The 20,158-nt window shown below is 42.4% G+C and overlaps 1 protein-coding gene across 4 annotated transcripts in view; it reads right to left on the minus strand.

The window, feature by feature from the left end:
• The window catches only part of LOC111155526 (neuropilin 1), a 137,367-nt gene extending 125,644 nt beyond the window's left edge, over window positions 1-11,723 (minus strand). For all 4 annotated transcript variants that reach the window (XM_022515691.1, XM_022515693.1, XM_022515690.1 and 1 more), the window contains exons 1-2: window positions 11,351-11,723; window positions 7,696-7,870 (exon numbers count right to left, since the gene is read on the minus strand). In XM_022515691.1, coding sequence (XP_022371399.1) covers window positions 7,696-7,870; window positions 11,351-11,423 — 248 coding nt within the window. In that variant the 5' untranslated portion in view covers window positions 11,424-11,723. The remainder of the gene's footprint in view (window positions 1-7,695; window positions 7,871-11,350) is intronic.
• Between the last annotated feature and the right edge of the window lie 8,435 nt (window positions 11,724-20,158).

Here is a 20,158-nt window from a genome sequence, read left to right on the forward strand (position 1 = left end):
TAAGTAAATACTGTGTTTGTATGTGCTCTCTGCTGTCAAACTCCATCAACCAAAGGGACCGGAATTTAGATATTTTCCACCAGGATTTCATCCCCAGGTTCAGGCAAGTTTTTAACTGAGCGGAAAATCACCGGTTGGTTGAAAGTTTTTAGCAGTTCTTACCTAATCTGAACCGAGAGTTTAAAAATTAAGTCCTTCCTCAGAATGAGTTGGTTTGTATTCAGAGTTTTGTGAGGTATTTCATAGAAGAAAAGGGCTGTGTGAATACCAGATAGACTGGCAATACTTGATAAGAACTTCATCCCAAGCCCCATCAGTCACAAAGGTGGAAAGATACTTAGTGCAGCAGCTGAGCGTTTGGGTTCAGTTGATTTAACTTTTCTAAGCCTTAGTGCTGCCATCTGTAAAATGGGGATGGCAGGAAGCTTGCGTGAAATTGTGTGCACAGTACTTATTTCATGGTGGACATAGAGTGACGACCCGACAGGAAGCACCAGCTGTGACCATTCCTTCCCAAACACTCTATTAATTATTTAAATTAAAGGAGAAAAAAACATGGTGACTGTATAAGATATAAGATGCATACAATATAGACCTAGGCTCGAACATGAGAAAAACTAAGTTAAAAGACAACTGAATAGAGAGAAGCCAAGATTATTTTTCCTCTCTGCTCTTCTTCAGAATTTCGTAGAGTTCTGATTGAAGGAAGTTCAATTGCTAAGCTAACTGCAAAGACTAAGTGATTTCAACCATAAGCCAGCATGATATGTTTGGCAGGCTTCACAGCCAATCTGAGAGTTATCCCGACCTCACGCCATCCCTAACTGACCTAGATACTAGACACAGTTCCATCAACCACAGAATAGCAGGGAAAATCTTTTTTTGAGGTGCTAAGTTCTGCCAAGTCACTGACTCCTACAATCAGGATTGATTACAAACACCCAATTAGGAGGCATTTGGAACCTGATCTGAACACTAATCTTGTCTCTTGTTCTTCTTTGGGCTTAATGATCAGCCTTGATGAATACTACAACGGCAATTAGCTAAGTTTATTTTGTAGCCTCCTTTACAAGCACACACACACATGCACATATGTGTTTGTGTGTGTGCTTCTGCCGGAGTATGTCAGCATGCATGCAAGTATCAAGTTTTATGCTGGAAAAAAAAGATGCTGAGAATATGCATGCCGGCTGAAGGCATATGTCTCACTTGGATCAATTTTTAAGTGTCTGCTCCCCAAGTGAAATCTGGTTGGAAATGCCATGCACATGTTGATTCAATTTGATAAGATTTCAACTAACCTTCTCTTTTAGCTTCTCATAAAGGTTGCTTCTTTCAAATTACAGAAATGCCTAACACACAACAACCCTGTAGTACTCAGAATTCATTATGATACAATGTGATTGCTTATAGTAAAAAATAATAAAGGAACATTAATTCTATTAAACACATGGGGTTTTGTTCAAATTAAATCAGTGCTAATAGGGAAAAATATCAAAAGGAGGAAAGTAGATAATTATCTGCCTGAGTAGTAACCAAGGACGCTGCAGGCGGTAGCAACAATACTGTCCAGCAGTTGTTCTGAGAAGGGTTCGTTCTTAACCACTCAAAAGTTTTTTAATTAAACTGAGCTTGGTGGTGGTGCCTCCCACACCGCCCATGTTGGGAAGTTACTTGAGATGAAAACCAACAATGAAAAACTGAAAAAGAAAGCCAGGGAAGATTTTTCTGTATTTGCCTTGCATCAAAGGAAGCTCTAGTTCATAAACTTTGTGTGTATTTTAACAAACCCGTAGTATATGTAACAAATACGAGATATTTCTACAGCAGTCACTGAAGAACATTAGCATACACTTCAGTATGACTTTGTTTTTTTTAAATTATATTATCAGAAGGGGAACTGTATGCACTGTTCTATCTCTATTCCAGAGAGTTTTACCACACTTGAAGGATAGTGCCCGCAGATTTCTAAGACAAGGGTTTAGTTTTGTCTTATTTTGAAATTTATAAAAATTGAATCACACGTTGGGACAGTAGTCTTCCTTGAAGCCAAAGGCTAGTTGAACAAAAGGGGAATTCTTCATAGGAAGCTGGAAATGTTTACTTCGGATTGCTTATGTGGTTGTGCTCACCTTATAAAATTTTATCAAATTTTACACTGTATTTTTCTACATACACTTTGTACTTTAATAAAAGTATGTATACTTCTGTATTTAATATAGAAAATGGAAAAAATATTTTGGTTTAAAATACCCACTGTTTTCCATAAAACAAAGGCTTTGTTTTGGTCTAAGTGATAGTCTAAAACACAAGATTGGGACTAGAGTAAGGCACTTGCCTCAGGTACAAAAAGCCAAAAATTCACCAATCAAGATAAATAATATTTTAATGCATAAAAAAATGAAAATTAATGAAAAAACCTGTAGCTGAACAAAGTAAAAAAAGCAAGGATCAAAACAAGAAATAGTACTCAGGGAAACCAAAATGGACCTTGTATTTCCCAAATTGCCAATAAATGAAAAGTGACCACTGTATAATTAAATGTGTGAAAATTATCAAATCTGAGAAACTGATGGAAGATTAATTTCATTTAGTGATTTTATGGTCTACAACAATAAATGAAATGACCGGTGTTTCAAAGTTTGTAATAACTTAGGTAATTTTAAAAGTAGCATTAAAGAAACAATGTGTGATTTGTTCCAACAAGATTCCAAAACTTGAATAGCATCTCTATTTAGTTAAAATTTTCTGGTAATTAAACTTCATATGAAGTTACAAAAGTGAAATCTCCCTTGACTGCATTGAATTAGAAAAAAACAATAACCCACTTTTTGGTTCCACTAAGAAGGGAATACACACCTAAGTTATAGACAGAAAAGCATCGGTGCCACGTTAGCCTGTGTCTTGGTGAAATCCTACAAAACAGCACTGACAAATCAGGCACTGAAGTCAGGAACCAGAGAGTAAGAAGACCACTACTGAGCTTTCTCCCTCCAACACTACCACCTTTTTAGACTCTTTCTGGAGCTCCACATTCATTTTCTTAATGTTTTTAACCCAACGTCTGTGAAATTTTTATTGCTCCCCAGATGAGGACATCTGATCTGAATGTAATCACACACCTCTTTGCTCAGCAGTATTTGTCACAACCCATTATAAATTATCATGCTGATAGTTTGCATTGCTGGGAAACCGGAAAAGTTCCATAAATTCTAACTACTGTATCAATGACATTCTTGTTTATTATGCAGATATAAAGTTTTATGAGATTCAAGATGTCTGCGTTACCCCCGAAGGAAACTATCGTTGGGTAAGATCTAACTAGTTCAGTGTAAATGCAGGAAACCATGTACAGTGCCCAATGAACGTTGCTTTCTCGAAAAACACTTGGCAGGTTTTCTTTCTTTTCTGCTTGTAACTGTGCTTTGACTTCACAAGCGTGGAGGATTGTGCTGGTGAATTCCCTCCACACCTTCTCCTTTGGAACATTCTCTAGCCACCTTTTATCAACATAACAATAAAACCAGACCAGACCGTTTTGCTACACATCTTGGCACAACATTAGCCCGCAGACAGATGTTCTCCTGCTTGCTTGATTGAGCGATTGATCAATACCACACTTTGTTCAATAAAAGAATTCAGGGAGTTATAATATTATGGTTTTGATGCTTATTTGTCTAGAAACCTGACTCATAATGGAACCTGAAACAGAGATTGTTGCATTTTAAAACTATCAGGCACAACCTGATACATTCATTTTCCCTATGGAAATAATGCCCCTTGATATTCACTCTAAAAACTTTTTGTAAGTTTAGGTTCGTAGTTATGGTCATGTTCTTCACATGAAAAGTAGTAACTGTGTACCCTTTATTGTATTGTTAAAACTATGAAATAGTTTTTAATTCAATTAGAAATAAAACAATACAAATGTAAATAAAAATATTTTTCCGCCCAGAAGTCATCTATTTAATTACTTATCCATCCCTACACTTTACCAAAAAAAAAAAAAAATTGTTTACTTGGCTTTTAAGGATGTTTCTCAATAAACAGATGTACTAAGGAATCAATTTCTTAAGCTTTCACATGGTGGAAGTTGATTATACAAAGACTGGACGGTTTCGAGAGAAATTGCCGGGTGTATTTTATGCGGATCATCCCATTACTGGATCTATATATTTATTTAGCTTGATATGTTCTAACCATCACCAAGTTGTTTAAGATATCGTAATAGCAATGATAACTTCTTTTGAGGGAAGCTTTCAACATTTCAAAAGGCTTTCCTATCCACTACCCCATTTTATCTTACCAATAACCTGCTGACATTGGTAAAGCAAGTACTTTTTATTGTTATTAGACATATAATATAGCTGAAACAAGGAGAGATATTAAATATCTCAAATAAGACTATCAGCTTGAGCTCAACAGGAATGATAACTACAAGCTTGCTAGTTCGTTGAATGTGGTTTGTTGTACCTAATTTTGTATTATCTCAAGTTCCTTTTATGGAGGTAGCCTAATACAAATTACAAAAAAAAGAAAAAACCAACAAACTCAAACCCACTAAAATAAAAAACAAAAACAAAACCATGCTTTTGCACATTCAGTGTAAAATTTTGAAGTCTATGAATTTGTTCTTCCAAGGGTTATTGGTATTTTCTATTTTTGTAGGGAATTTTAACTTTAAATTAAAGCTGTGGATTCTTCTTGCAGCCTTCAGAAAAGCCTTAAGAATTGTGCCCCATTTGTAGAATCTCCAGTATAACCTTTGACAGTGACCAGGAGTTACGTGGACCAGCCTGGAAAGATAGTGACAGCAATGTCTTCAGTTGCTCTTCCTCTATCATTTTTGGAATTTTCATTGATAAAACAATCAGGTGGCAACATGGCAGAAAGGTATTTTCTATGCCATCATCTCCATTGACTTCATCAGGCTAAATATATCAGCCTTTCAAGGTTGGCCAGGAGATGGCACCTTCAGAGAGAACAAACCCTCAGCTGATACAGTTAAGAAACCACTTCACTGGGTAGCCTTAAAAAAGTCTCACCAGCAGAACGACAGAAACAATCTTCCTGCCCATGTCAGTTTCTTGAAACCATGCTGATATCACTAAAACTGTCCCTTCCTATAAACAATGATTATCCTTTTTCTTGTCATTTTTCAAAAGGAAACCTGAGGGGTCCCTGGATAGCTCAGCCAGTTGATCATCTGATTCTTGATTTCAGCTCTGGTTCTGATCTCAGGGTCCTGGGTTTGAGCCCCACATCAGGTGCCATGCTCAGCGTGGGAGTCAGCCTGGGATTCTCTCCCTCTGCCTCTGCTGCCTCCACCCCTGCCCCCACTCATTTGTGCATGCTTCTTCTGTATTTCAAAATAAATAAATAAATTTAAAGAGAAAAAGAAGGCCTCAAAAAGTGAAAGAAAAAAAAAGAAAGAGAAAGAAAGAAAGAAAGAAAGGAGGAAAGAAAACTAAGAAGATTCCAATTCCATAATCCACCTCACATCATGATACGACAAATAGTTATTGAAGACACTGTGTACCAGGCACTGTTATAAGCACTTAACACGTATTAACTCTCTCGACTGGCTTCCCCTTCATACTGGCCTTCTGGGTTATTGTGCTGGAACCGGCTTGCACCAGCTCACAAGAACCCATCCCACATGTCTCTTTAGGAGTACATGAGTGCACAAGTCTGTGTACAGTGACATCACATGGATAGTTTGAAACTGGTCGTGGTGGGAATATTTACACTATAGAAACTGGTAAATATTACAGATGAGGACCTGACCCATACCCTTCCGAGATCCGGTCATTCCACATTGATCAGCACATCCCTGCTAGTGACTCCTGATTATTCTGAATTTATTAACTATTATCTTATACACAGACATGGGCACCGCTCTCAGATCAGGACTTAGCAGGCATGAGTTTGCTAAACTGTAATGGCGCCTTATCTTTGGAATAATGTTATATTACTTGAGTATGTTTTATGTTGAGTTTCTTACAAATTATCTTTTAGAGCCGTTTAAGTATTGTCAAAAAGCAAAAAAAAAAAAGTATTGTCAAAAAGCAAAAAAATAAAACAAACTAAAATAAAATGAAAGAAAAAACAAATCTCTAGGTTGTCTAGGTGATTGACATTGTAAAATCACCATACAGAATATCGTCAACAACAGCAACAAAATCCCTGTTTCCTAGCAGTCGCTGGAACACTATTAATGGCAACTTTTGTACAAGATTAAGAAGTCAATATAACGCCCTGAAGCACAGAACAAGGATTAAATTGGAATCGGCATAATTCTATTACACTGTAGTGTATGCTGATTATCTGGAAATTGATCAATGAATGTATGCTAATTCTCTAGCACCAGAATGTTGAATTAACCAGATGACCTCATTTGCCTGCCCACAAAACACTCGTTTTACCATACCAACTCAACAGGTTGTTAAAGACCTCTTACAAGTGGGAACATTTTCATATCATTCTGTTCTTCCCTAAAAGGGCTATGTATTTGCAAATAGAACACTTGTAATAATGAATGTCCCAGCACAATAATGTTTATATCCAATAGAACTCGTAACCTATTTACACTGTATACAATTATATCGAACTGACCCATTTTAAAACTTCGGAAAACCTATCAGTTCCAGAGAAACACTTCGGAATTGAGACTTAAGTAAGATTGTTTTCCTTTGCTAAAACTATTTCTATATCCAAACTTCATTAAAGGTAGATATTCAGGTTCACCTGTCTGGAGAATATACCCTGTGCAGATTGGCAGAATGGGGTAAGGTAGACAAGACAGAGACCGGTGGTCAGCTGGGTGTCCAGAGAGAAGGGCAAACCTGGCTCTGAGTGGACTGCTTGTGCCCGCAAAGTTAAAATACATTTTCCATACTGTGCAAAGCCAAATCTGCACAACTAATTCTTTCCAATAAAGTGAGGAAGTATAATTTAGGCTGTCTCTATAGTGAGAATGTTTTCGTAATAATGAAATCTGGCGTAAGTTGATTCTTAATTACTTAACACTAGAGGGAGTTAACAAGGCTAAAGCAGGTAGATGAAATACAAATTTATATTTGAGTCCCATTGTATTCACTGTGCATTAACCATTTTTTTGCATTTTCCATAAGACTTGCAATCATTAATCTACTAAAAAAAAACCCTCATCTGACTGATACTCTATGCCTCATTTTTATTCAATGACAATTTGCTTTTGTCATGTCAAACTCAGTAAGACACAGTCCTTAAATCACAAAATGTGTCAGAGATTTGTTAAAAAATAGCCAACCTCACCATCTGTTGGTGATATATATGCTAGTGACCCACAATATTTAATAAAAACTCAAGTGAAAGTTTGGGTTTCTGGTTCTTCCCCTTTTCAGGGGGAAAAGAAAAAGAAAAAAAAGAAGCACACAGACACGCTTCTTAACAAAAGAGTTCCAAAAACAAAAGTGTTAACAGGAAAAAGAATATGAGGGATTATACATTTCAACATAATATTCCTAGTTTGGGGAACTCAGAAATCACTTAACATAATTTAATTTCCATACCATTGACATATGATCTGGCCTAGATTAGAATCCCTCCTGGATCCATTTATATTCCATACTGTAGGCACAGACTTCCCCCCCTTAGACATCCATGACCACTAGATGGCGGTGTGGGGCCCTGTTCAAATACTTGCTCACTTACTTGCAGTCTCTGTCCTCCAAATCAAAGTGAGGGTTGAAGTTGATCATAATTCTCTGGTATGGGTCGGGAGCCTGAATCAGCCATTCACATTTTTCACTTGGGTGATAAGAATGAGGATAACCAGGAGACGTAAGGTACCCGGGGCTTTCAATTTTTATCGTATCGCCACACTTATCTGTAATAAAAACAACATTTTGGTAAATCTTTCCCTGACAACCACTTCAGTGATCTAGCCTTATATATAAATTACTGGTTATTATTCCATAACTTTTTAGGGGGAACTCCCCGTGGGTCCTTCAGGTGGCGTTGATACAACCCCACCGCCCAGGAACACTCTTTGATCCCAGAAAGGTTAGCTTGGTGGGGGGGAAAGGAGACTGAGACCTGACAGGTGACAGACTCCACCGTACCACCCTCCGCCAAAGTTCCTTTCCCAAGAAAAAGGTCTTCTAGCGTTAAAAACATTAAATCCTCTCAATAGATGTTAACATGGTCCCCAGGGAGCTTCTACTAGACTTAATTATCCCCCAAGAAGTGTAATCGCATTAAGTAGCAAGTTCTGAGTGGAAGGTGACTAAAAGAAGCTATTCAACCCCTTGTGTGGCTTTTTGATGATAAGCCTGGCCTATGTCATTGATCAGTGGGGATTGTCATCCAAGACTTCGATTGGCTTAAAGCCAAACCTTTTGTGTTGTTGTTTTATCTGCTCATAAATCTAAGTGATTTTGAGTTATCTGTGCTCTGGAGATCCAGATCAACAGAGAACAAAGTGTATTTGGTGAAGCAGAAATAATTCCGCTCTACTGCTCCAAGGAAAGTTGTTCAGTCTTAGAGACCAGATCAAAGCAACTGGGCAGAAAGCAAAATAGCCACACAGCATTAATTCTAATGACCTAAATGTTGGGGTGGGGGGACCAAAACCCACCATACTGAGGTATCAGTCACATATGGTAAGCCAGGGTCTCGTGTTCTGGGAAAGGTGAGCTGACTGGTTTTGAGCCTTCATTTCCAAAAACCCAAATGCTGAAGCGATTCACTGAGAGCCAAATAAACCAGTCACTGGGCTGCTTTATTGTTCAGTGTAGATTCTCATTGTCACTTTCTATGATGGATTTCATGCTGGAGAGTCTCAGCCGGGAATGCTGCCACATTTATTGATGCTTAATTTTAAGCAATAAAAATTTGGTGCATAAACTACGTAAGAGGAATAGGTATGAAAGCAGTGAAATATATAAGCCTATCAATCACAAATTTTCAGTAATGGTATATATAGATTTTAATATTGCATCTAATAGATTCCCTGTGGAAAGAGAATGGCATTCTTTGCTCTCAGCATGAATTTATAAATCTACAGAATTTTATTACAGGAAAACCAGGTCAAATGGAAATGAAAGATGAAGTGCCCATCAAAAATGCATAAAGCTACATGCATTACAGAAATCATTTGCCATAAATTAAAAAGAAGACAGTATAAATCATATTGTTTTTCTCAATTGCTAGATGTTTCTGACCATGTTTCTTAGACCTGGGGGTCCCCTTATGCTGGTTTCCTTTGCCTTGGCTTTTAAAATCTTAAGATTTGCCAAGAAGAAATGTTGCAACTGGAGTTCGGAATCTCAACTAATGATCATATTGGTCTCTGTTACGTGATTCTACCGAGGCTCTTCCATTATTCTAAATGTGCAGAAAACTTGGAGAGTGACCCCATCTCATTAAGTCTCCTCCAGCTCTGTACAAACATCATGGCAGAGTCTGGCATCCGTTAGAGGAGTGAAATAAAACAGCACTGCTTCTAGTCACTCCATGAGCCACTTCAGAAGACATTTAGGTGGAGTTGGTACCACACCAGAGCTCTTTAATCTGTGACTTCTGAGAAAGTGACAGTGTAATAAGATAATGTGGACTGCTAGACTCTCTGGCTCTGTTACATCTCTCTAACAGTTGATTAAGAAAGAGCAGTTTCTAATGACTCTGGACCATTAGACCTAAATAAGGTTAATGAATTAATTTAGCAGACACTGGTACTCCGAGGAGGTGGACATGGCTTTAAGAGGTCTGCTGTGTCACAGAAGCATTTTACTGGCTCTGGTCACTGCAATCATAGCAACATGGCTTTAACCAGACAAGCTCACAGACAGAGGCTCAGGTTCTCAACATTCCCCAGACTTCCGCTAAGAAAATTTAAAAATATATTTCATATATATATATGTGTGTGTGTTTGTGTGTGTGTGTGTTCATATAGACACACATAGACATGCAGTTCACAACCTAAAGTCTGGAAGCTATTTCCATTAGGTTTCAAATCCGTCCTGTGACCATCCAGACTACGGATTTCATCTCAGGACTTGTAGAGGGCAGAGGTTGGGTTCCTGTAATTTCTAAAGTCTAACCACTTGACCTCTTCCAATTGGAAGAGAATGTTATTTCATCCTTTGCCAGATTAGAGAAAGATGCCACCAACTCAGTCAGGTTCATTAATAAATTGAAATCCACATTCACAGTTGTGTGTGTGTGTGTCTGTACGTGCGTGTGTTGCCTCTGAGCATATCTTTTAGAATACCGCTTGGTAGCTGTTGGGGGGAAATCTATTGCTTCAATCACAAAACCTCCAAAAAGCATATTAGAGAGATTAACTTCCATCATAAAGATGTGATTTAAATTCCTCTTGGTAGGAACCCCTCCACTTGTGGTCTCTTATTAAAACAATATACCACAGTTAGTAGTGGGTGTTCTTTTCTTCTAATTACTTTGATTGAAATCTAAGCCAGACAAAAGTAAATATTTGATAATTAGTTAATAATAATTGCTGAAGACTTACTGTAAAGATAATTTCATACCCTTGCCTTCACCTACTTTAAAGTGTAAGTTAAACATGCCTACAACCAGATCACATTTTAAAATACATTATTTAGTTTAGGGGATACTGTTTATAACCCAGCAGTCTTTCATTTACTTAACAGTGAGTGGTTTTAAAAGCTAAGTGGAAGCTGCAACTAGATTAGGGATTTTCAGATATCCTGGTGTTTTATACTGTATATATCAGATTCCTTCATTGACACTATGTAACTTTCATTCATACTTCTGACACATTAGAGGCGATTTGCAAAGGCGGAGGAGGGAGTTCCATCCACCAAAAAAAAAAAAAAAAAAAAAACAAAACAAAAAAACCCAAAAACCACAACCTCTATCCCTTGCAGGCACCCACCAGAGGAAATGGTTTCGAAGAGCTGCAGAAGAACCAGGAAGTTCTCCTGGTAAAGTGTTCATTAACTTTCAACAGCCATCAAATTTTTGAAAGGGAGTCTCATCTAATTGCCTTTGGGAGGAAACATTATTAAGATAATTGGTGTGCTGATCATAGAAGGTAGGCAGCTCTGCCGTGTAACAGAGCTAGGAAAACCCCCATAACCAAACAACCAACTTCAGAAGGGAGGCAGTGGACTTGAAATCTTCCTGCCCTAAGACCACTGATCTTATTTCTTTATTTCTCCTCCTGGACGAAAGTTTCATTCGCCCGGGAGGTGGCTATTGCGGGCTCACCCCGGCGGCTCTGCGTGAGTCCCGCGGCTGGGGCGGGAAGCCGAACCCGGCCGGTCGCCGGCAACCGGGAAGCCCGGCCGCCGCGCTGTCACACGCGCCTCCGCCTGTCACTTACCGTTGCGAAAAGCGCTGGTCAGGGCGAGGGCGACGGCGAGCGCGGCGCAGAGGAGCGGCAGCCCCCTCTCCATTCTCCCTCAGCCGGATCCCCAGGCGGAGGCGGGAGAACGAGAACGTGTGGCGGAAAATAGAGCAAAGGGGGAATCTAAACAATCTGCAGAGCTTCAACTCCGCCTAGAGCTGTAAAATCCTCAGTCCGTCTTGGAGAAAAGAGAGCAGCGAGGCAATGCCTTGATCCGAGAGAAATGCTTCTCTTTTTGTGTCTCAAGTCGCCTGCATCCTGTCATTTAGCTCTGGTTTCCTCTCTCTTTTCCCACACTTGTTCCTCTTCCAGGAGCCACTGCCCGGGCCATGTCTCAAAAAAGAAAAAAAAAAAAAAAAAAAAAAAAAGGGGGGGGGATAGCCGGGGGAGGAGGGAGGGAGGGAGGGAAACACACCAAAGCCAATTTCCAGAAAGGAAAAAAAAAAAAAAAAAAAAAAAAAAAAAAAAAAATCCGGCTCGTTTCTGGACTCGTTGGAGCCGAGGAGCTGGCGCCCAGGGGAGGTCCGGGGTGTCTGCGCGAAGGAGAGGAGCAAGCAATGAAAAGATGAGCGAGAGACAGGAGTTTCACCAACTGCACCCCCGCCTCCCCCACCTCCTCCGTCCTCCCCCTCCCCTTCTGGAGCCCTTCCCTCGCTTCCTCCCTCCCCTCTGCCGGCACAGGCTCGCTAGTAATTGCCTGACAGGAGACTGGGAGGAACAAGTTTGCCTCCGTGTGCTTTCCCGTCTGTCTGTCCGTCTCCCCCGAAGGCCCTGCAGGATCTCCGCGGGAAGGGAGGCGTAGGGGGTCTGTGCCCCAGCGCGTGTGGGTGTGGGTGTGTGTTTGGAGAGGAGGCTGCGAGGTCGGTGCCAGCGACTGGGTCGGGCTAGCCTGCCTCTGCGTGCTCGCTCAGGACCCGGGGAGGGGGGAGAGACCCGCAGCTCCGCGGAGGATCTCCGGGATCCAGCCGCCAGAGAAGAGGCGGCGCGCGGGGGAGACGCCTGGGGCTTCCCACAACTCCAAATCCCCGGCCCGCGGCGGCGAGGAGCGCGGGGCCAGCCGCGTCACTCCGGCAGTGCGGGTCCGAGACCCGGGGCAGAGAGCAGCGGGGCGCCCCTGACGCTCGGGGCCGGGACGGGGGAGACCCGGGAAAGCTAGGCTGGAACGGTGGGCGCACCACAGAGCCGGGCGAGGGTCGACAGTGTCGCTGCCGCGTGAAGCAGAGTCAGACCACTCGATCGGGCGAGGCTGGGCTGCAGCTGCGCTCCGCCTCTCTGCCCGGTAGCGGGGCGCGCTGGCGGGCGCCGGTCGTGCCCGGGTGCCCGCCGCACACCGGGGGCTCCATTGTTAACCGAGATTTGGGGCCCTCTCCTCTGGGACAGAGGGAAAGCAGGAGGGTGGGAGGTGATGCGCCTTCCAGCTAGGGGGCAGCCGTCGCCCGACCCCGCCCAGCCTCACGTCTCTCTGGAGCCCAGGTGTTGGGGGAGAGGTGGCAATTAGGGGTCCAGTGGCCTCTGTTTCGGTGCCTCTCGGGGAAGGGAGAAAGCGGCGGGGGAGGAGGGCTCTTGGCAGGGGTCGCACAATGCCCACCCCAGGCCACAGGCAGTTGTCACGCCAGACATCTAGCTCCTGTCCTCCCCCACCTCTCACGGCAGCGCGTCCTCACTGTGGGCTGGATGCCCCCCAGTTCCACCCCCAGGGGCTTTCCGGGAACTGCTGCAGGAGCCTCTGAGGATATGAATAGCAAAGACATTTCAGGGAACAAACAGGTTTCGGCCAGAAACAGTCTGGCCCTCGAGAGGGTAAATGCCCGTGGACCCCCCTCCCAAGGAGTTCACGGGGAAGGTGAAAATGTCGCTACACCTTCTGGGAATTGGCGTTTAGGTAAACACCCCGAAAGCAGAGCCTTATTCCTACCTGGCTCAAAGAGCTGGCAAAAGACATTTAAGAATGTCGGCGAGGAGACTCTGGTCAAGGGTTTTGGCGGAAGAACTAGGGGCGGGACGGGAGAAGGGCAGCCCGAGGCGCGCGGGTCCGGCTGGGCGCGATGACGCGCGCCCCTGGGGGGGGCGGTGCGGACGGGCCCGGCGCGGGGCGGAGGTGCACCCCCCGCGCCCGCGCTCGCCGCACTCTCTTCCCGGTTCCCCGCTCGCGGGGAGCCCCCGCCTCCAAGCTGGAGACCCGGCCCCGTGGCGCCCAGTGCTGGCCCTGCCCCCGGGCTCCTCTTTTCCCTCACCAGTTTCCCGGGTCTCGGCTCTCGGACCCCCGGGAGGCGCTGGGTGGGAAGGTGGTACTTCAAGCCTGGCAATCAATGCTTGGGGCGAGCGGAAGGGACAGTGGCGGGCCGCTGGCAGCCCAGAGTTCTGGCCCCGGCGGCGGCGGGCGGGCGGGCGAGAGGCAAGACCCGGGCGCCAGCCGCGCCCAGCGCAGACCCGGGGGAGCAAGCGCTGCGAGGGAAACCCCAGCTCTGGGCTCCGTCGGGCTCAAGTCGCCTCCTCCCCGCGTCCTCTCTGTCTCCAGCGCGCACCCCCCCCCCCAGTCCCCAGCTGCGGGGGGCTAAGCCGCATCATCAGATTTGGGATGACCCCGAGCGACCTTAGTCCAAGGCTCAGAGAGAGAGGCGCCTCTTAGAACTGGCGGGTTGACAGAGAAGGGGAATGGGGGTGTGTGCAGCGGTCAGGGCGTCCTCGAGTCACAAATACCCGCCTTCTTCCTACTGGGAGCTAGGGGGCCGCACTCGCTCCAGCGAGCCGTTTTTGACCCGACTGTGCTTCGGTGGGGTGAGCGAGGGGGCACACGCGGGAGACTTGAGCTGTATTGTTTTTATAAAACTGCCGCCAATCTCCCTTCCCCTTTCCCTGCTGAGTGTGCATTTCCCAGCCTGGACCCACCACGCTAACAAATAAAGCCACCGGATCAGGCACTCAGAGAGGGACTGCCCCCACTCCGCAACCTCTGTACCTCTGGCTCCCTTTCCGCCCTTCCCGGGAAGGGCTCCTCCAGTTTGTCAACACGCAGGAAACCCCCGTCTGCCTTCTTGCTCACCGTCTGAGCACTTTTGCCAGGCTTTCTCCAACCAACTAGTAAGACATGCACTATGTACTGTGAGGGAAATACCGAATTTAAGTTCTGCCTCTGATTTTTCTGGTCTTACCTGATCTGAGGCTTTTCTAGGCTTCTTAGTTTCTCCACAGTACTGGGTAATGGAGTCCTACCACACTGATTGATAATTGCCAGCTAGTGGGTTGGTACAGAGCAAATTGTCCTTACTAACAACCTCTTTCCTCTGCCTTAGATTCCGCTAAGTGCTGAAAAGGGTCAGCCTTAGATTTCTGCAATTCTCCAGCACGGGAGACAGACCGACCTTTATATGAGAATAAGTGATAGACAGAGGAAGAATTTGGCAGTGTTCCTAGGTTGATTTTATTTTGATCTTACAAACACATCACTCTTCCTGACATCACAAATCCCTAGACTAGATAGGACCCAGTTCCACTGAAGGGAAGATTCATGGAGCACACTTCCAGAATGCCAGTCCTGGCCTCGGGTGGGCAAGTCCCAGCCCCATAGACGTCCACGCAGAGCCGCGGCAGGAATAAGGCGCTCAGACCTTCAGAGAAGAACTGAAATCGTTGCCCATCATTAAGAATAGACTGGATGGTAAATGTTAGGTTCTTTTTATCAAGCTTTCATCAATTTGTCAGAAATGAGATGAGATCCATTGCTCCCAGAGGGCCATTTGAGCCACTAACTTCCTCAAAGTATTTCAGGTTGATGCAATATGGAGATTGAGGTTGGTATTTCAAAACTATATCAAGTCTAGTCAAGTTTTTTAAAGCATCAAACCCACATATTTCAGAAAAGCAATAAAACAACATATTTTTAGTAGGAGCTAACCTACATTTGAAATAGAAGAATGGGAGAAGTGAAACTGGGAAAAGATTAAAAATCAAAATTTAAATTAATTTACTATTATTTTATTTTTTTAAGGTTATTTATTCTTAGTAATCTCTAGACCCAATGTGGGGCTTGGCGTCACAACCCCCAGATCAAGAGTCACATGCTCTTCTGTAGCCAGCCAGGAGCCCCTACTATTATTTTTAAAATTTCTATTAAAAATGACACGTCTGCTGGGGTAACTGGGGGGCATAGTCGGTTAAGCCTCCCACTCTTGGTTTGGGCTAAAGTCCTGATTTTAGTGGAGATTGAGCCCCACTTGGGGCTCCCTGTTCAACATGAGTCAGCTTGAGGCTCTTTCTCCTTCTCCCCACATCCTCTCTCCTCTCCCTCCAAAATAAATAAATAAATCTCACAAAATTCTTCGAACATTGGAGAAAATACTACCATCTAACATTTAAAACAAAGTTATCATATGGAATTTTTGTATTAAAGCATGTACAATAATAATAAGATGCAGGAAAATAATGCTAAAATTTAGATAGTGTTAGTGGATTCCAAACATTTTTTGGTGTTAGAGGTCAGGGCTAGAATTTGAAAATGCATATTTTTATTTGTGTGAAAGAACCATCTTAGGTTATTCTGCCTTCATTTAATTACTTTTTAATTAGGAAAATTAAGATGATAATAACCAATAGAAACACCCATCAGACCAATACAAACATCATTAGAGAGAACATATTCAATATTTCCAAAGAACTGTTTTAAATAGGAGGATCTATAAAGTATAATTTGAGTAATCAAACAGAGAAGTAGCTCTCTGTTAACATTTGATTATAGTTTTATAAAAAGAACTAAAATTTTAAGGAATTTTGAAAAAAATGAGTAAAAAATAATTGTAAAATTTAACACAAAGAACGAAACAGCAAAACAACCAATGAAACAACACAAACCCACAGTTAAGAATTGTCAAATTTAGGGACACCTGGATGGCTCAGTTGGTTAAGCTGCTGCCTTCAGCTCAGGTCATGATCCCAGGGTTCTGGAATGGAATATTGCATTGAGCTCCCTGCTCAGCAGGGAGCCTGCTTCTCCTTCTCACTCTGCCTGCTGCTACCCCTACTTGTGCTCTCTCTCTCTCTCTCTCTGGCAAATGAATAAATAACAATCTTGAAAAAGAATAAAAGAATTATCAAATTTATCCTAACAGAATTCAGTTTTATTTTGTATTCTGATCAGATGACTTCAGCTGCTACATGGAGAATGGGTTATGAGTAGAACAAGGGAAAAAGTGGAAAGACCAGTTAGGAAGTAACTATGGCAGATGTAAATATGAACATGAACAAGGATTGTAGCTGTGGAGGTTGGGAACGATGTATTTCTGGTGTATTTATCAGTGATAATCAACAGGGCAGATGGTGAGATGGATGTGCCTGTGAAGGAGAGGGTGTGGCCAAGGACAACCCCTAAGGTTCTGGCTTTCATAACCTGGTGGGTGGTGGTAGTAGCCTTTAAATAGGCAAGGGACTCTAGAAGGCTAGTGTGGAAGGAAGATCATGAGTCTGATCTGGTCTAGATTTAGTGTTTCATGTCTTCGAGACAATCAAGTAAGGTAAGAATACAGAGGAGTGGTTTGGATTGGAGGTATAAATTTGTGAGTTGCTGATATGTAGTAATATATCATGATATCACAATATATAACTATAATAATTTAGTAGTCACAATGGAAGGAATGGATGAAATTGCTAAGGGAATTGGAAAAGAAGGCCAAGACAGAACCATGAAGAACATTTAAAGGCTGAGTTGTCAGGATGACTCAACAAAAGATCTTGAGAATGAGCAGCTGGAGAGGTAGGAGGAAAACCAGGAGAGTATATTGTCATAAAAGTCAAGTAGAAGGGAGATTTCTAAAAGGAAGTGCTAGACAAATGAGTTAAATACTGTTGAGAGCCCTAGTTGGACAAGGACTTAAATGCAATTGGGTATAGTGCCAGATGGTTACTGAGAGGGACTTTAGCAAGAACCTTTTCAGTTGAGTGATGGAGGGACAGGGCCAGAGGCCAGAGTAGAGTGGACCAGTGAGTGAGGGGAAGGTAAGGGAATAGGGACAATGAGCAAAGATAATTCTCTCTGAAAGTTTCTACTGAAGGTGGGGGAGACAGACAATAGATCTGGAAGGAAGAGATGTGGAGGGAGGTTGGTTCTTTGTCTTCTTTGTTTGCTTTTAAGATGGGTACCCTTAAACATTCTTGAATGCTAATGGGTAGAATCTAGTACTGGGAAAGATACTGAACATATGTCACAGAAAAGATAATCAAGATATAAATTGTTTGAGAAGGCAGGGAGGGGTACTATACCCTATAGAGACCAGATGGGCAGACTTACCCTAGATTGGAAGAGGGACAGTTCCCCTGTGATAGCTGTGTAGGGAAAGAGGAGCTGATGAGTATAATTGCAAGGAAGTTTGTCCTTCTTGGAGTTTTTTCCTACTGTCTTCCATTTTCTCCTGTCTCATGTGATAAGAGGGACAGGGAGAGATATTGAAAGTCTCCGGAGAGGAATGTAATTGAAATGAAGAGCAGACTGACCAGAGAAGCTGTTGTTATTGTTTTCATAATTTTGTAGGCTGCAAGTTTGGGCTAGGAACACATTTTCCCAGAAAAACTGGCTACTATTTCATGGAACAAAGTTTGCTTATGTAGGTGCTCAACAGTGACTGAAGAAAAAGGAATTTTCTAACTATTATTTATAACAAATTAATGAATGTGCCTATTAATGTACAGGAAAGTGTCCCTCCACATAACTCTTTGCAATAGTGTCATCCACTCCCACCTAATCTCTTCTTTGTCCTTTATCCTTCTAGAGATGACTCAAGAAGAATTTTAAATGTTCCTTCTCCCCCTAGACCAGACACCCCCAGACTTGCTTGTTTGGATATTCTATATTAAACAAACTAAAACGTTTCTTCAATTTTGTAAAGTCAAGATTCAACAACAATACTGCACACACTTTTGATAGATACATACGGGATTGTTTTGCCTGCTTTGAGTTGTTCTACAATTTCCCACCTATCAAGTTCAGTCCAGTGTATTGAGTATACTACTTGTAAGTACTTGTAAGCAGACATTGTTTTCAACAAAGCCTTCCTCCTTCAGATTGTCAAAGTGCCTTGCCTCCTATGTAAGAAGTGATAAATTAATACTTGCTGGTTGATTTTCAGCTACAAAAGTCATTGCTTTGATGGCCTTGTCCTCATGCCACACCAATGTTTGCATGATCTGAGGAAGTCCTGCAAAACTAGGCAGGCCTTTTTGGAACTTTTGTATTGTTAAAAAGTCTTCAGACTATTACCTTTTGCAGGCACATTCTCCTCCTGCACAACTGTTGTAAACATCTCGGCAGGGACGGAATAGCATGTAGACAGGAAGGAAAAATATTTGGTAAGAAACCCTCCTGCATTTTCTCTTCTCAGTTTTTTCAGTGTTCACTTTTAGTTGTAGAAATTGAAAATAACAGAAATGTTAAAAGTTGAGGCCTACAAAGTTGTTAAGTGATAGGTAAGTAGACAAAATATATAGGTTTGCATTTTGAAATGTAAAGTTAAAAAAAAAAGTGTCCATCAGAACTTTCTACTTATAATTTGCATTCAGAGTTTCAAAGTGGACCTGGGTCTCACTAGCTTCTAAACCTGTCATTTCTTGCTGTTATGCCAGGTAAAAGAACCAAGATACATTGAAAGTTCAAATTTGGCAAGATTATGAGGCAATTCTGTGATGAATAATCTATAGGAAACTCATGTTTTGAATTTATATTTGTGTTTTAAAGAAGATAGAAGTAAAGCTATAAAATAAGTTTAACACAATTGGTTTATTCTTTTAAAAATTTACAGTAATATCCATTAGGTTGTGTTTTATACAGTCAAATGGCATCTTAAATTCATACTGTGCTATTGTCTCTAGTCTTGTATGCAAAGGCATATTTCTCCATTATAGCTTGTTTTCTGGATTTTTAATGTGATATCTCAGACTTCGGAATTATGTTGAGACAAGGACTGGATGTAGTCAAACATACTCAGATTTCACTTGTACTCAGATTTACTCCAACATATTCAAATTTAATGTTGTCTGCCAAACAAACTCCTGTCTCATTGATTTTTAAGATTCTTTGGACCTTGGTTTGAGATTGTCTGCCTTGGGTTTTTATGCAGGAACCTATCTGAGACAGTTCAACTCTGATATCTCTGCAGTTGATATTAGTCCTAATCATGTCAGGTGAATATCTTTTATTATGTAGATAGACAATAGCAACTTTTCTGTCATGTATAAAAGGAAACATCTCATAAATTCCAGGATACACGATGAGGGGTAATCAGGGCTGTCAATTGTCAAACCAGGTTAGCTTAAACAAACAGGTGATTTAATGGTCATAATTGGGAAATCAAGGTGCACAGGCATAGCTGGGCCAAAGGTTCATTTGGTGCCAGTCAGCAGGATATCTGTGTTTTCATCTGAGCTGGCTTCATTCTCCAGCAGGGCACTCTCCGGGCAGTGTCAAGGCTAATGGCGGCTCCATGCTTAACGCCTCTTTCCAGAAGGAGAAAGTGTTCAGAGATAGGGTAGTTTCTCTTCCAAGGTATGTAATTCTCTTCCATAAAATCCAGAAGGCTCCACTTGGATTACGTGCCCATCCCCGGAGTGGTCAGTTGTCAGGGGGGATGGGTTCATCTTGTCAGCCTGTGTTGCTCGCCCACCAAGGCTGTGGGAATGAGAGTGTGAGGGCGCATGACAGACAGAATTCTCCAAGAGAAAAAAAAATAGGGTCTCTGGTTTCTGTGAGGAAATCCGAAGGAGTCCCAGGTCACCAGAAACCACAGGCGTCCACTCTTGGGC

The sequence above is a fragment of the Enhydra lutris genome, unplaced genomic scaffold (genome assembly GCF_002288905.1).
Source record: "Enhydra lutris kenyoni isolate GAN:26980312 unplaced genomic scaffold, ASM228890v2 scaffoldscaffold42, whole genome shotgun sequence".
Classification (NCBI taxonomy): domain Eukaryota; kingdom Metazoa; phylum Chordata; class Mammalia; order Carnivora; family Mustelidae; genus Enhydra; species Enhydra lutris.